The sequence below is a fragment of the Rhineura floridana genome, chromosome 2 (genome assembly GCF_030035675.1).
Source record: "Rhineura floridana isolate rRhiFlo1 chromosome 2, rRhiFlo1.hap2, whole genome shotgun sequence".
NCBI classification, from domain to species: Eukaryota; Metazoa; Chordata; class Lepidosauria; order Squamata; family Rhineuridae; genus Rhineura; species Rhineura floridana.
The window spans coordinates 48,335,720-48,353,798 of NC_084481.1; the positions used below are offsets into that span (position 1 = coordinate 48,335,720).

The following is an 18,079-nucleotide window of genomic DNA, read 5'->3' on the forward strand; positions in this document are numbered from 1 at the left end:
CTTGCATGAGAAATTGGCTGGTGTAAATTCAGTTATACTGCACAGCTGGTGCTTCTGCTGCTGGGATGCTATTGCTGTGGTGAGCCACTCCTGGGTAGGAAGGAAGGAGCATTCATCTCAGTTTAGTTGGTATAATAATGCAAGTTCCTGTCTGGATTATGCCTGCAATCAAGCTGGTATTTGAGTTTTATTTTGTTGTTGTTGTTAAATATGATACATTTTATGACTTTTTTCAGTAACTCTGTAACTTTACTGTTGTCTTTGAGTAGGTTTCTTTAGTGAGTTTAATAGCTAATGCCTTGAACTTTTCCGAACTTGGTCCCATTAAATCACTTCGGACACTGAGAGCCTTGAGACCTCTAAGAGCCTTGTCACGATTTGAAGGAATGAGGGTAAGCAAGACAACATTAAATAAAAATTCAAGGAACCATGGTGAAAACTGTTCAGTGATATCTCTGTATGGTATTAAGGTATATTAAATTAAGGTATGCCTTAATTTAAGGGTATCTGTGCTATTTGCTACTGATGGGAATATTCCTTGCAACCATGGATGGGAGTTTGTGGAGAATCATTATGTCACAGCAGCAGCCAATGTGGCAAATAACCTTACAGCCAAGGCAGGTATAACTTGACATGGGGAGGACACTTTTTGTGTGGCATTCCCATAGCAAATTGTTGTTGTTGTTTTTGCCAAGGGACTCAGGGTTGCATACATTATTCCCAAATCCTTTTAACCTCACAGCAGCCCTACCAGGTAGGTTGATGGCAGGCCCACAGGCCCACAGTAAATTTTGTGTTGGACTTAAACTGGAGAGACCCAAATTCTCACTCATCCACAAAACTGCTCAGGGGTTGGGAAGCTGTGGCCCACCAAATAATGTTGGACTGCAACTCCCATCAACCCCAACCAGCATGGCCAATAGGGATGATGACAGCTGTAGTCCAGCAACATCTGGAGGGGTACAGGTTCTCTCCAACCCTGCTGTAGCTACTACATGATTCCAGTGCCCTTCAACTGTCAATAGATCCTTGCTAAAAGGGGAGCAAGAAGTCATGATCTGGATTATCCACAGAAATGAGATCTTTGGCTGCGGGATACACAGTAGGGATCTGAGCTTAATGTTTTTAGATTATCAGTTGGCCACCATTCATCTGTAGATCTCAGTTTAGATTTATGAGCATTTCAGGGGTGTCCACAGAAGAAGAGTTTTGTGGCAGCTTCATTCTGTTCTCTTACATTTCTTCCTTATCTTAGAAGATGGATTTGGAGAGCCTGATACATTACACTTGCCAGATTGAGAGCAGCTCCACTGCAAAGAGAATTCTGAAGACTCTATCACTCAATAGAAAGAGACATATGGTGAAGGAGAAGCAAGGGGCTGTTTTTCTCCATCTGTTATTTGTCTCGCCTTTATCTCTCTTTCCCCCCCCCAACTAAGGAAAATCAGCTGCTAAGAAGAGAGCTTAGGGAAGATTAACCAATGGGTGGCTCTCCCTATACTGGAAATATGATCCCATTCCATTCAGTCCCATTCACTTTTCTCCTTTTCAGTAACTGGTCTTCTATTAGTTATTTAGTTTTATTTAATTTATTCATTGTTTTTCACAGAAAAAAGTCCCAGAGCAACTTACAATAAGAATTACAAGGATACCACAAGATAGCCAAAAGCAATAAAACCATACACAGTACTAAAAGTATTTATCAATCAGTAATCAGTACCCAACTAAAAGATGAATACCAAGGACAGGCCAAAAATCAAACCACATCAAGATCCAAATGCCTGGGAAAACAAGAATGTCTTTGCTTGGCACCTAGAAGTTGACAATGTTGGTAGCAATCAAACTTCATTGAGGTAGCATTACCATCTTCACACCATAGAGACCATAGTAGAACCACATCCTCCCCATGCCACCAGGAATCATGGCTCCTAAAATAGGCTAGGTCCCTTTAAGAGTAGAGGCTCCTCCCATCAGGGTGAGACTGGCTGCTCAAAGAAAGCTGCAATCCTGTTTGAGGCTCAGTCTGAGTTTGTTGGTTGTTGGAGCAATCTTCGAACTTGTCTTGCATGACTTGGAGCTGTCCAAGGTGCTGCACACTTTACTTGTCTGCCTTCTGGACTTTGACCTCTGTTTTGCCTGACCTTATGTATTTGGACTTACCCTCTGAACTTGCAGTGCTTGAACCTGGGTTTTGCTTGATCTGCCTCTGCTTCTTGGTGACTCCAGATGCTTAGCACAAGCCCCCACTTGGCTGGAGCGCTGTCCCTCAGCTGGGACCACTGCCTGAGACAGAAAATGCTGTGATTTTAATTAAAAAAAACCTATGTTTAATCAAAAACACAACCTGGTTAGCAATTTTATGAAGAGCCCTGAAAAATGCTGCCTTCTGTGACATAAGTGTGCATCATCACATAGAGCCAGAAGATGACTTTTCATCTTAGACTAGGGATTATATCCTGGGTTAAAGGGATGGTGGGAAGGTGGGATGCTGCTTCCAAGGTGTCACTTGCTGGTGCTTTGTGAAGACATGAAGCCAGACGCTGGTTTTTTCTCTTCATTATAATTACAAGAACCAGCTCTACAGCTTTCCAGTCTGTTTGCAACGTGTCGAGAACTCAGCTCTCCTTTACTACTGCTAGGCCCAAAAAGTGCACCATCAGGCTGGGAAGGATGATAATAGTTTATGAATTGTTTAAACGAAGTATTTTTCTCCAGAACTATGGCTTTTATTCAAATGCAGATATACATTAATTTAAATGATCACTTCAATTGATTAAAATGGATGCAACTAATTGATTAAGCTTTCTCTAATTGGGGTTACCCTAGTAGCTATTAAGTACCTGTTAAAATATGACATCAGCATTGGAAGGTTCCTAAATATTTTTCCTGGTACTGAACCTTTACACAAGGTTTATGCAAGCTTTTAATACAACCTCTGTTCACCTCTTTTGTATTTTTGTCTAGGTGGTTGTGAATGCTCTGATAGGAGCCATACCATCTATTATGAATGTGCTTCTTGTTTGTCTTATATTCTGGCTAATTTTCAGCATCATGGGCGTAAACCTGTTTGCTGGCACATTCTATCATTGTGTCAACATTACAGATGGACAGATGCTTCCACATACGATGGTTCCAGATAAATTAGCTTGTCAGAATATGACAGGAATTGCCAGATGGGCAAACCTTAAAGTAAATTATGACAATGTGGGAGCTGGATATCTTTCTCTACTTCAAGTTGTAAGTAACTCCTAATATGATATTAGTAATAACTTTTCATTTGCAGTATGCTGGATGTTAATTTCGTTGGTGGAGTCCAGTTGGTGTCCTTGGGCTCACAGGAGGGCTTTTGATCTGGCAGGGGTGTCCACTGCAGGAAGAGGAGATGAGGGATTTTTTGCCCACTTCTCCCTTTAGCCATACACACACACACCACCTTCCACCCTAGTTCTGGAGCATCTTCCAACTTTGCTGGGGCAAAAAATCACCTCCCCTGCTCTTCCATTAGTGGATGCCTCCTTCCATGAATGCAAGAGCACCAGTTGGATCCCACCCATAGGACTCAGGCCCCCGGAACATTTTCCTGCACAATCCATGCTAAAACAGGAGCTGTACAAGAGTGCAGACAGGGTTTATACAGCTCCCATTCATGTCACTGTAATTGAGCAGAATTTCCCAGCAGGTTTGCCTTTTAGGCTTCAATGTTAGACTTAGATTTGCACTGGCATCCTATTGGACGTCAAGAGGCTATACGCTTGTATAACTAGATGCTATTTGGTTATAACTAGTTCTTCATTTTTAGATAACACTGGATTCCCATAGATGACTGAACTCATCTTAAACTATTCAACAGCAATGACTTCTTTTTGGTTTCTTGAATCTATATTTTGAATAACCATGGTGAAGTTGCCTAAGAAACTATCAGAATGTAATTACAAGGAAAATGATAGAAATTATCATCATCCCGTACTGTCTGATCCCCTGGTCTGTTTGGGAATTATCTGAGATAGAGTTTTTTAAATATCCAGTGGACTTCCTAGGTTTGCAAATGTAGATTAATTTCTAAATAAATTGAAAGAAAAAAGTTTTTAAAACTCAAGTGGCCCAATAAGTATTGGTGAGGCTCTAGATAGGGGTGGGGAACTTCGGGGCCAAAGGCAGCCCTCCGAGCCTCTCTTTCTGGCCCTTGGGACTTTCCCCCATGCCACACCCCTTCCCAAGCCACCCCCTCTCTCCACAGGCCACACTGCCTTTGCTTTCCACCCCTCCTTGAGTGGTTATGCATGGCTGGAATTTATCCCTGAACTAGAAGACTTGCACAATATTTTCAGTTATTACAATTTAAAATACATTTATATGTTTATATATTGCCTCGTAACAAAATATTTTGTCATCATTGGTAGCTGTTAATATATTGCCTCTTTATAGGCCACCTTTAAAGGATGGATGGAAATAATGTATGCTGCTGTTGATTCAACACGTGTAAGTACATGATGGCCTCTGTCTTCTTTCTTTCTCTTTTTTAAGACTGCAAACCTTAACGCGCTCATCATGATATTTATTCTGTAACAATGAAAATAGCCTTGTCTCTCTTAATTTCTGTTAAAGAACATCATCCATGAAAATAGATTTGGGTAGCTTGTCTTTGGTGCTTTAATTAAAGTGTTGTTCTCCAGATATAGACTGGGGGGGATATTCTGGAAGGGGGTGTCTCCTTCCTAAGGCCTTTGATAAGCAGAGCATGCTTATCAAATTTGCAGATGATACAAAATTGGGGGACCCAGCTAATACCGTGGAAGACAGAAACAAAATTCAAAGGGACCTTGATCGGCTCGAGCATTGGGCTGAAAACAACGGAATTAAATTCAACGGGAATAAATGCAAAGTTCTACACTTAGGAAAAAGAAACCAAATGCACAGTTATAAGATGGGGTATACTTGGCTCAGCAGAATGACATGTGAGAAGGATCTTGGAATTGTCGTTGATCACAAGCTGAATATGAGCCAACAGTGCAACGTGGCTGCAAAAAAGGCAAATGCTATATTAGGCTAAATTAACAGAAGTATAGTTTCCAAATCGCATGAAATATTAGTTCCCCTCTATTTAGCACTGGTTAGGCCTCATCTTGAGTACTGTGTCCAGTTCTGGTCTCCGCACTTCAAGAAGGATACAGACAAACTGGAACGGGTTCAGAGGAGGGCAACAAGGATGATCAGGGGACTGGAAACAAAGTCCTATGAGGAGAGACTGAAAGAGCTGGGCATGTTTAGCCTGGAGAAGACTGAGGGAAGATGTGATAGCACTGTTCAAGTACATGAAAGGTTGTCACACAGAGGAGGGCCGGGATCTCTTCTCGAGTGTAGAACATGGAATAATGGGCTCAAGTCAGATTTCAGCTGAACATCAGGAAAAACTTCCTAACTGTTAGAACCATACGACAATGGAACCAATTACCTAGAGAGGTAGTGGGCTCTCCGACACTGGAGGCATTCAAGAGGTAGCTGGACAGCCATCTGTCGGGAATGCTTTGATTTGGATTCCTGCATTGAGCAGGGGGTTGGACTTGATGGCCTTATAGGCCCCTTCCAACTCTACTATTCTATGATTCTAAGAATCAGGAAGTTGACCTTCATGCGAAGTCTGTTTCTGCCATCTTCTTACCCCTACCAACTTGACCTTACTTTCCTTTTTATTTTCTGTCACACTTATTTCCTTGTTTCTCTTCTCTCTCTCCTCTTCTCCCCTGCCCCTCCTTTGTGGCAGCTATGGGAGAGGGAGCAAGCTCTTCAGAGCAGTTCTATGCCAGAGGCCCAGATCTGACAACATAGGAAGCTGCCATATATTATCATACTGTTAATCCATCTAGCTCAGTAATGGAAGTAGCCTTCCAATGTTCCAGACTGTCACTCTCTCCAGTGCTACTTAGAGATGCCAGGAATTGAACTGGGGACCTACTGCATGCAAACCATGAATATGTCCCTGGTTTAAATTGCCAAGAACATGTGAAGTTTCGAAAGAGATCCTAGCTATGGTTATCTTGAAGCAATTGCAAGAGAGAGTAGGCTGAAGGTAAGGTTTGGCAGCCATTCCGTGCGACATCTCTCAGTATCTGTAAGGTGACACTTGGTTTTGTTTAAATGTACTCTAACATACTGTACAAGTTTTATAAATGAGTCTTATATATTTTGTCCAGGCATCACTATGCTTTTCCTTATTTCCTTTGCTGTTTACGCAAGCACCCACAAGATTTTTGCAGATAAATTGTGCAACCCGCTTCATTGGGTGCTGATCTCTTACCATGTTTCCTTGTTTTATAGCAAAATATGCAGCCCAAATATGAAAACAGCTTGTATATGTATCTTTACTTTGTCGGCTTCATTATATTTGGTTCATTCTTCACTTTGAATCTTTTCATTGGTGTCATCATTGATAACTTCAACCAGCAAAAAAAGAAGATAAGTGTTCAGATTATTCATTTCTACCTCACATAGTAAGAAGTGTTTCACAAAAAGGCTAAAATGCCATAGTTACATACCATTCAAGAATCTGCACAAATGACTTTCTAATGCTATAGCATTTGGAGGTGTTTATGCCAATGAATGGTGGTATTGTTCATTTACATAAGTATCTAATTATATATAAAATGTTGCTAATTTCTCATTACAACCTAGAAAGTTATATATGTATAGAAACATATATGTGTAAGCATGTATTTCAGTTTTCTGAATAGTTGCTAAACTTATTCTGAGAGCATGAAACCCAACTGGCAAGTGTGTAGTAAGACATTTGCCTTTATCCAGTGTCAACGTCCAAGTGAGTGTATTCCAATAAGTACTTGGAGTTCCTGAGTGCGCAAAGGCATTCACTCCATCTTCGCAGCTCTGCATGAACAGCCCTATATGTTTATCTATATTTGTTAAATTGAATTCTGTCTCTCCACCAAAAGCTGCTCTTGGCAGATAACAGCAATAATGCAGAATATTCGTTTTAAAAAATAACAGCAATAAAATGCAAAGTTTTAATGTTTTTTTAAACATAAAAACAAGACAGTTAAATATCAATAAAATTAGCTACCAGTCAAAACCAATTACAACATACAAGAGCTTATGAGCCAAAGACTTTGCCGGTGAAAGGCTATCAGAGATTGGGCTAGCAAATCCTCCCTTGGCCAGTGGTTCCAGAGTCTGGGAGCAACACCAACAAGATTTTGTAAAGCTCACATCCAGTGTGCTTCAGATGTTGGCAGGACAGACAGAAGGGCCTGTCTTGAGGATCTTAAAACCTTGGCAGATTTATTTGGGGAAATAACCTGGTCCCAAGTTGTATAAAGCATTGTAGGTCATAACCAGCATTTGAGTTGTTCCCAGAAATGGACCAGCTGCCAGTAAATCTGTTGTAACATGGGGATCACATTACCAACCCTGGTGAGTAGTCTGTCTGCAGCATCTTCAAGTTTCCTAACATTTTTCAAAGGTATCCCAAAATATAAAGCATTATAGTAATCCAAATGAGATGTAATCAAGGTATGTCACCATGACCCAATCTGACACTTCCAGGAACTGGCACAGTTGGCACACTAGCCCTAGCTATGCAAAGCAGTCCTAGCTACTGTTAGAACCTGGACATCAAGTTCTAGGACTAAAACTAACAGTTACACCCAAATTGCAAACCTCTGTTTAAAGTGAAGTGCCACTCCATTCAAGACAGGTTGAATCCCTTTTCACTGATCTGCCTTTTGAATGACCAGGAATACTGCTGTCCTGTCAGAATTAAACTTCAATTTCTTCTAACTCATCTAGTCCATTAGCAATATCAAACACTGCTTTAGAACTTGAATAGCTCCCTTGATTTTAGAAGGAAAGAAGAGAGTTGGATGTTATCTGCATATTGGTAACACCAAATCCTAAAATCCAGACAGCCTCTTTGAGAGGTTTCATGCAGATCTTAAATAGTCCTGAGAGACACCATAGGCCAATGGCCAAGGCATCAAATAGGAATACCCTAGTACCAACTTCTGAAACTGCCCCTCCAAGAAAGTCCAGAACCACTGTAAAACAGTGCCTTCAAATTCCATTGCAGCCATGAGGTCCAGAAAAATATCATTGTGAATGGTAACAAGAGCCACAGAGAGGTCCAGCAGAACCAACAGGAACATACTTCCTTTTGTTCAGTTCTTGATATAGATCATCTGTCAAGATGACCAAAGCAGTCTCCATCTCATAACCATGACTGAAGCTTGATTAGAATTGGGTCTGGATCAGTCTTTTCATCCAGGAATACCTGGAGCTGAGATGCTACCACATATTTAAGCATCTTGCCTGAAAATGGGATTCTGAGCTAAACTTCACATTGTTATATATGGGGAAAGGGATAAGAACTCCAGGTGTACCCTAGTATTTGGATAATGCTCTATAGTTGATTAGTTAGTTATTCATATGCATGATTTTTAATGGATCTCATTGTTGTCCATTCAGTACTTCTCCCTAACTCCACTGCAAACATTTTCATCTGGGCATCAGGGATTCCCTTCCTTGGAGAGAAGGAGTTTTTTCAGAAAGAGGTTTTATCTCATAGAAACTCTTTCCACTGACAGAAGAACTTCCATGAGATGAGATTCCTTTGAAGGCAGGGAATCATTGGATCCAGTCCAAACTGTTGATAGAATTAACTATTTCTTATGCTGCAAGCCAGTTGATAACAGTGGCACTGTTAATATTCTGCATTTCCTCTAATAGAATTTGCAGTAGCCTATGGATGAAGCAAATAAATTAAACCAAAACATAAAATATATGTACCTAAAATCACCCTGAAACAAGCACCAAAGGTAATTTGATTCAGTAGGAGCTAACAGAAGCCAATAAGCTTTCTTCTAGGATATTTCATAACTCAGGGAACAGTGGTATTCATCAAGTAATGATACGCATAAAATATTTGTATTGTCACCTATAAGAAACTATGTGATGAGTACACAACAAGTTATGTGCTTGTAAATCCAGTTGAAATAAATGGGCCTTACACATTCATTCATTTAAAATAAAAGTACTTCTGTATTTCACCATATTACAAAATATCACGGTGGCCTATGACAATAAAAGATAAAACACCATTAAAAATACAAATAATCATTAAAGTGACCTGCTAATCTGCTTAAACATCTGCAAAGGCCTGTCTGCATAAAAAGTTCTTCAAGAGATGTCAGAAAGTCAAAAGTGAGGATGCCTGCTGAATCTGTGCTGTGCAGCATGGGACTGAAAACACTAAATGTCCAACTTCTAGTGGAGGCCAGTCAGGCCTCTGTAGCATGGGGGACAACTAGCAGCGCTCCTCCAGATTAACTCAGTTATCTCAGTTATCAGAGTCCTTAAAGTATACTGGACAGAAGTTTTTGAAGGGTTGTATATCAGTACACGAACCTTGCACCTAGTCCAATAGCATATGGACAAACAATGTAGATGTTGCAACAGAGTGGTCCCAGTTTCTCAGCCGTTTGTTCCTATGTGCAGTCCAGCCGCTGCATTCTGCAACAAGCTGGAGCTTGTGGACCTGGCCCAAGGACAGCCCCACATAGAGCACATTGCAGTAATTCAGTCTTGAGGTTACTAATGTATGGACAACAGTGGCCAAGTGGCACAGGCTGTGTATTCATGTGTCTAAAGTTTGGGTTGTAATCAAGGTTCTTTTTTCATTCCTTTACTTAGGAGGACAAGACATTTTTCTAACAGAAGAACAAAAGAAATATTACAATGCAATGAAAAAACTGGGGTCCAAGAAACCACAGAAACCTATACCTAGGCCAGCAGTAAGGATGCCTTTTTTAAGTTTGCATTAAATGAACAAATTATTGCATCAAAGTTTAAAGAGGAAGTTACCAAGCAATTATCTTATTCCCAGGAAATAACATCATGCTCTTTTTCTGTCTTGTTTTTCCAGAATAAATTCCAAGGCTTTATTTTTGATTTTGTTACCAAGCAAGCATTTGACATTGGGATCATGATTCTCATCTGTCTTAATATGTTCACCATGATGGTAGAAACAGCTGACGAGGACCCCACTGTGGAAGAAACTTTGTACTGGATTAATATGATTTTCATTATCCTCTTCACTGGGGAGTTTGTCTTGAAATTGATTGCACTCCGCTATTATTATTTCACTATTGGGTGGAATATATTTGATTTTGTGGTTGTCATTCTCTCCATTGTAGGTAAGAAGCATTCTGGGTTGAAAGGATGAATGGCATAAACCAGTGTAAACATTGCTGGTACCAACTTACTCCCTTTTCTTGACTTGCTAATGTACAAAGTCTGTATTACAGCTTACGTGGTGAATTGTTTTAGCATTGTATTGTATTGTTCAGCTTTTGTGACTTAGGTGGTAGCTTGGACTCTACCTCTTCGGACTAGGAATGGACTAAGCAACCTCATTCCATCCCAATCCATGCTGGCACTCAGTCTTAGATTTGTCCCTTTCCATTTTGAGTGGATTTTTTAAACAAAGCACATAACCTCTACATTTAAATTGTACATATTTCATATCCACTTTTTACATAAAATCTGCAATTTGCAGTGCTTTATCCATAAAATAGAGAAAAATAGGGCTCGTATGTAAAATACCTGTTTGTGTGTGCACTTTTTGCACACTGAAACTGCATTGCAAAATCTAGAGAAGTGCAAAATCCGACTGGGAGTTGTGCTCCGATCTGCAACCAAGTTCAGGAGCATTGAATTGGGTAAATCCACTGCTAAAAGCAGACCGAATAAGTTCCTCCCCCATCCCTACTTCAGACAACAGCTTGGGGGGGTTACCATTTTTAAATGTTTGCCTATGAAAACAAACTCCCTGCAAAAGGAAAGCTAGCACACAAGGGATACAAAGTCTAGCTTTCCACACCCTTTGCTATTATTTTTCTTATTTTCAGGGCATTTTTCATATAAGGGAGCATTCAAATATGGGATTTCCCCCGACCCTCAGTTAAAAGTGGCATGGTCTATTTTATTATGCTATTGCATGAGTAGCTACCCCACCAAACATATTATGAATATGCATGTGTGAACCAGCTACAAGAGGTAAATTTTACCCATATGGAAATGCACAGTTCTTCAGCAATGTGCTGTCTGTGTAGGTTGTTCATCAGCTTCAACCTCTGGGGCCTACTGTTCCTGGAAGCCAGAACAAAAATCTAACACAACTGCAGCATCTGACTCATATTGTTTGCAGGTGTGATGACACCTGCGATAAAGAATTCCAAACTGCCCCTTGTGACTTCTGTCATCCTAAAAGAAAGGGGGAAGTTGCAGGACCAGCCCACCAAAAGTTGCTAAGCTGTGGGGTGGGGTGGAATGTGTGATAATGAGTTTAAATCATAGCTATTTTTCCTCCTTATTTACGCAGAAAGAAACTCTTATCATATGGCTTTATTAATTGCAATATTTTATTATTTTATTATTTATTAAATTTATATACCGCCCGACTAGCAATAGCTCTCTGGGCGGTGAACATAGACATACAAAGCATAAAAAATACAATAAATAACACAATATGATACAAAATAACACAATCTAAATCAATGCAGTAACATTTTAAATTTAAATCAATTTAGATTATTGAGGTGCTATGATTGCCATAGCAGTTTGTACTCTCTCTCTCTCTCTCTCTCTCTCTCTCTCTCTCTGTGTGTGTGTGTGTTTAAAGCAAAATGTGAAAGTGGGATATAGTTTGCCACACCATTCATAATATGTGTTAAGGTAAATCTTAGTATCTTCCATATTAATTTGATATGTGCCCTGCTCTATTATATGTTGCATTTCTATAAGGAGGAGCAGAAATCAGATTTCTAAATGGCTTGCAGAGATCATAAGGTCAAAGCATTTAAAAAGAGGACAGATTAAAAAGAAAAAAAAAGTGTGGAAGTTTGAATCCAGACTTGCTCGCCAATGCGTGGAAGGGCCCCATTTGTGCACAGGGGGGACTAGATGTAGCAGATTTTCTTACTGACAGATGGGAGAGGCAATGTTTGTCTCTTTCCCGTGCAATCCCCCCTTGCCACCTCTCTTACTGGTCTGGAGGGTCCTTCAACCATTCAGGGCAGATTTCTGGGTCCACAGTGAGTGAAAGGGGGGAATCAATGAAAATTGGTTTCTACCTTCCACTAGCATGACAAAACTCCCCTCTTAGGGTCTTTGACATCAAGTCATATAGTATACATAGACAAGATTAATTATCCCAGTGTTGGCAGGAGCTTTACACATCCTACTGTTAGTGTAGCCTGGCATTCTCTCCTTAACTTCTCACAGGGCAGTTGAGTCATAGTGTGTGACCATAGTGTGTGAGCTAGATCCAATCTCAGGTAAAAGCAGCCTTGGGAATAGTGATTCACCATTTCCTCCTTGCATTGCAGTCCCTGATTTAAAATTGCAACTATAATAGGAAAGTGAATATGATTCGGTACTACATTAATGTGTAATATTATAAAATGTTCTGCATTGCAATAATGTTTTCTTACAGGTATGTTCCTGTCAAAAATCATTGAAGAATACTTTGTGTCGCCCACCTTGTTCCGAGTCATCCGACTCGCCAGGATTGGTCGAATCCTGCGTCTAATCAAGGGTGCAAAAGGGATCCGCACTCTGCTTTTTGCCTTGATGATGTCTCTCCCTGCCTTGTTTAACATTGGCCTCCTCCTTTTCCTCGTCATGTTCATCTACGCTATATTTGGAATGTCCCAGTTTGCCTACGTGAGGAGACAAGCTGGGATTGATGACATGTTCAATTTTGAAACATTTGCCAACAGCATGATCTGCCTCTTCCAAATCACCACCTCAGGTGGCTGGGATCGCTTGCTATTGCCTATTCTCAATAGTGAGCCGCCAGACTGTGACCCTAAAAAGGTCCATCCAGGCAGTTCAGTCAAAGGTGACTGTGGCAATCCTTCTGTTGGGATTTTCTTTTTTGTCAGCTATATTATCATATCATTTCTAGTTGTAGTCAACATGTACATTGCTGTCATTTTGGAGAACTTCAGTGTTGCTACGGAAGAAAGTGCTGAGCCTTTAGGCGAAGATGATTTTGAGATGTTCTATGAGGTTTGGGAAAAGTTTGATCCAGATGCAACTCAGTTCATAGAATACTGCAAGCTCTTTGATTTTGCAGCCTCTCTAGAACCTCCTCTCCTAATACCAAAACCAAACCACATTCAGCTTATCGCAATGGATTTGCCCATGGTAAGTGGCGACAGAATTCACTGCCTTGATATCTTGTTTGCTTTCACAAAACGTGTTTTGGGGGAAAGCGACGAAATGGACACCCTTCGTGTTCAAATGGAAGATCGGTTTATGGCTGCCAATCCTTCCAAAGTCTCCTATGAACCCATTACAACTACCCTAAGACGGAAACTGGAGGAGAAGTCTGCCAAAGTAATTCAGCGAGCCTTCAGGCGGTACCACTTGAGGAAACCAGTGCGCGAACCCTTGTTCATATATGAGAAAGGCAGAGACTTACCTGTCAAAGATGAAATGATTATTGATAAGGTGAGTTTGAACTCAACGAGGAAGAGGAGCTCCTCCACCACTTCACCTCCTTCATACGACAGTGTGACAAAGCCAGACAAATATGAACAAGAAAAGTCAGAAAAAGAAGAAAAGGGCAAAGACTACAAGCAGAGCAGAAAGTAAAAACCAGTGAGAGTGCCTCTTTGTTGATAGCAAATTTGTTTGCAGCATCAGGAAGTGAACACTGGTAACCAACAGGGATCATGTTGGAAGTTTATGCCAAACTAACTGTTTCTGCAGTTACCCAACATAATGCATACAATCACTCAAGGCCAGCATTGAACACAGGGCAATTGTCATCTTATTGTTGAGTGAATAGTAGGGTAACAGACATGTGGAGGACAATACTGTGCCTCTAACCAGCTGGCAGTGATGAAGATGGATGCACAAAATAACTACGGACAGTCAGAATGCATCCATAATTGTGTGTGTATCTTAACAAAAAATTACCCCTATTGCTGCAGTAATTGTATCCACTGTCTGCATCTCAACCACCATGTGTCCTGTTTGACAAATTTCTGTTGGTGCCGTCATTTTTCTGTTTACGGATAATTGTTTATGATTATATTGAGCAAAGGAGCAAGGGGCTCTTATATTTGTTTACATTCACACACACCTTTTGTTACTTCCAATACTGATGTGATATTTAGGGGATCTTACTCATTGTGGCTGTGGTCCAATACAAGTGTAAAGCCGAAAATCCTGGCTCTGCTGCAGAGTGATTGAGTCCTAAAGAGACATGTCAGGTAGGTAGAATAGTCAAAAGAAGTAAAAAAAAAAGGTTAAACAGGGTTCAAGGATGTCCTAGCGCATGTGCCAGGTTCTGTTTGGATATGAAGTTAAAATATTTACTGTGGTTGTACAGATATAACATAGGGCTGAAATAAAACTCCTTTGTAGATACACAGAAAAGGACAAGGTTTGTCAAAAGTTATAGTCCACGCAATCCCCAAATTTGGCCTTAAGTACTGCCACAGCTAAATTTTATTAAGCAAATCCGTACAACATCTGATCTTGCCTCCTTCAGTCAACCCCAGGGAGTTCCAATGTGAGAAAGAAATTAGAGTGTGAACCATTCAGAATGCCAGAAGGGGCCTGGCTCCCAGCCAGGATCTAGTGAAAAGAAAGGCTTAAAGGAACTCCTCTGGACAAGTGGTCAGCTCCTCAGCAACTGGAAGGAGCATGAAGGAGGAGATACAAGACAGGATCAAAGCCGGTGTCAGCCAATACTTGTCAGGCTGGAGAGGAGGCACACATGTCCTTGTAAAGGAAGGTCCACTCCAGGCAGAGGTGCCTGTGAAGTGCTTCACCAGGTAGAACCACCAGCTGCGACTGGGATGCTGGAGGGGGAGGGGAATTCCTATCCTTAGCCCATAAACCGTGAGAGACAGCTGTGGAGGTATTGTAGTCAGCACTATACAAGTAAGCGGTTTCTGACTTTGGTAGGGGTTGCTAGATTGCAGCTGTCCATGGTGCTGGCTGTGATGGTTGCTGTCTCCTCGCGCTTACAAGGATGGGGATTCCCCATTGCCCTGCAGAGTTAGCCAGTAATTTGGCCTAGTGAACTGCTTCACTGAGCACTTCCAACTCCAGGCTCTGCCATTTTAAAAGGAACCAACACATGTCACCGATAAGGCCATTGGCAGACTGAAACTGCCTAAAACCTGTCCAGCCCCTGCCAAGAGGTTAGATGGTAATCCAGGAAGCCAACTGGTGCTGTTTTCACCTAATAGCTGTAAGGATCCCTGTGTTACTTCCCCTTTCCAAAATTATTTGGCTTGGTTGAATTCAGCTACTTTAATAGTTGCTCATTCATGGTTCTCCTGGTTTGGCACAACCTTCCCCTACCTGGTACACTCCAGATGTTGTCAAACTGCAGCTTCCAGCATCTCTCACCACTGGGGTTGATGGGAGTTGGAGTCTGACAACATCTGGAAGAGCACCCAGTTGGGGTTGGCTGGTTTGGTTGTTTCTCCTTCCTACCTCAACTCCTCAAGCTCTGCCATTTTTTGTTTGTTTCAGTTTGTGTGTGTATGCATGTGTGCACATTTATACTGTAGAGGGGGAGAGTATGCTGAGGTGATCGTTTTTCTTCAGAAGAAGAAGGATGGGTCAGGGTAGCTGTAAAACATGCTAAGATTCCCAAAGCCCCATGGTCCATAAACCAAAATTACCACACATCTTCTCTCGTAAGTATTTAGATGGAGGGACAACACTGCCAGAATCAACCCAGAATACATGTCAGGTGTTCATTGTGGGGCATATCATGCAAGGATGGGAGAGTATTTATGAGCACACTAGCTTTGTCCCCATTGCCCTCTACATGGTTAAGGGCAACTGTCTGCAGTGGGGAAGCCTCCTATACTAGTGATGGCTCTTGCACATTTTAGAAGCCTGTGTTTTTTTCCAAGGTGCCAAAATGAGCAGGAGCTTGTACAAGTACAGGAGCAATCCTCCCTGCAAACAGGTCCCCTTGAGTTTGTGGAGAGAGTGATGGGGGCAGGGCTTGCCCACTCATGCACACTCTCCTCCACACACTTGTTTTTTTAACAACTTTTTTAAAGAAAAAAACCTCTCAAAGCAGTTTACAAAAAAAGTTAAGCCTCATTCTGAATGCCTGAATAGGGCTATATATGTATATATATATAACATGGCTCTTCTTGGGTGTACAATGTGTACCTCAGAAACTTGGCACATAAACATATATACAACGTGTTGATCATAGGGGGAAGCCCACTTTCAAAACAGCTTTTAAAATCTACACAGTCCAGATAGATTATCAATCCAGTAGTCACTGTGGTTAGTTTTTCTAATACTTTTTTTACTTACATATTCTCATTTAAAATAATGCATTTGGCAGACACAAAAAAAGATAGAGCCATGTGGCACCTCCAAAGGCTAGCGGACTTGCGAAGTGTTTTATTTTTTAGGTGCCACAAGAATCTGGTGGGTGTTTGCTGTAATAGACTAACATGGCTACCCCTCTGGAGCGTATTTGGCGAGTTAGTTTACTTTTATTCTCTCCCATGTACAGATAAGAGATTTGCATGAAGGCATGCTTTACTGTATAGCTCATGCTTGGGGAAAAGCAGGAAGTAACAAAGAGCAACAGATTCACAACTATGACAGGTTTCAAGGTTGCAGAATCTGGAATTTTAACTATTTGTGCTATATGAAACACCAGGAGAAAGCTGCATTCGTGTGCCTATACATTTGCAATGGATATATAAACTTAAGATTGTTGGGTGGGTTTTTTCCCACCCCACCTGCACTTTTATTGTGAAATGTTCCATCTTACCCAGTGCATTCCACAGTTCAACTGAACTAGACCAATTGATAGTTTCATTCTTGCCTTACATTGGTATGCTTGGGACAAACATTGCCAAGAACCTAACCAAATGTTAAGTTCCTCCAGGATATGAGAAGGTAGCAAGGGAGCTATGAACCTCTGCTATTCTGTCACGTACTGTATTGGAGGCAGTAAAAATCTATGGAAGATTCGCATATGCAGTTGCTTAGCTTTGTTCTGAAACAAGAGTTAGCCATAGTCTTCCCTGTGTGAAACCAACGTTATGTATATCAGTGCTTGTCCTTTTGAATAAATATTTGGGTTTTTGAAAAGTAGCCTTATATATATATATGAATAATTACCGTAGCAGTTATTGCAAGAAATGTGAGCCTTCTATTTCGTGTACAAGCTTCCAGCAGATGATAACATTGTTTTATAACGTTATCAATTGGATAATGAATCAAGGGCTGTGTGTATTCTGGGCATGTGTGGGTTGGCAATGGAAGCATCCTCTCATACTGGGGTGAAAATCAGGCATTCTGAGGACCTCAGCTTTCTCTTTCCCTCCCCATTCTTTTTTTTTAAAAAAAAATGAGGTTCTAGTCCACTGGATTGTGGGGGACAAAGCTTACTGGTGGGTATAATGTGGTCAGATGGTGGAGCTTCAGTGCCTTACTTGGTTTACACATGATGATTATTCCTTACACCCTAGGGCTAAAAGATGAATCTGTTGGCTTAACTGATTAACAGAGCTCTAGACAACTGCTGGATTGTATATTTTCAAAAATGGATAATCTGCCTTCGTGTTTCTCTTCATCCCAGCATCCCTAGGTGTAACCTGAAATCTGCATAGCACCTAGGAGAGCCTTACCTACAAAGTTTGCTACCTCTTCCTATGATAACAATACAGAGTTTATGGCTTTAACACCAAGCCAGCTTTTTCCTTCCTCTGCCTCCAACTGATGAAGAGTTCTGGAGAACTTCAAAGCTTCCTCACTATTTTGGAATATTTTGGTTGGTCCAATAAACCATACTGTGGATTTTGGATTTTTTTTCCTTATGGACCAATATGGTTACCTTTTGCTTTTTGATTAAAAACATTTTTATTAACAAGTGCTCTCAGGTGGCAGATTTTTTTAAACTAATTTACAATCAGTTATAAAACTGCAGATGGCAAGCACCATCGTAGAAGAAGCATTATTTGCTGCTAAGATTATACTCTACACATGCCTTGCTTGCATCATCTAA

General features: G+C 40.9%; 1 protein-coding gene across 1 annotated transcript in view; it reads left to right on the top strand.

Annotated features, from left to right (window-relative positions):
- LOC133376446 (sodium channel protein type 2 subunit alpha-like) overlaps positions 1 to 17,163 on the top strand; it is a 156,775-nt gene extending 139,612 nt beyond the window's left edge. The window contains exons 21-27 of the mRNA XM_061608581.1: positions 270 to 392; positions 2,965 to 3,237; positions 4,426 to 4,479; positions 6,316 to 6,453; positions 9,693 to 9,797; positions 9,929 to 10,199; positions 12,500 to 17,163. Of these exons, the coding sequence (XP_061464565.1) occupies positions 270 to 392; positions 2,965 to 3,237; positions 4,426 to 4,479; positions 6,316 to 6,453; positions 9,693 to 9,797; positions 9,929 to 10,199; positions 12,500 to 13,665 (2,130 nt within the window). The 3' untranslated portion in view covers positions 13,666 to 17,163. The remainder of the gene's footprint in view (positions 1 to 269; positions 393 to 2,964; positions 3,238 to 4,425; positions 4,480 to 6,315; positions 6,454 to 9,692; positions 9,798 to 9,928; positions 10,200 to 12,499) is intronic.
- Positions 17,164 to 18,079: the final 916 nt, after the last annotated feature.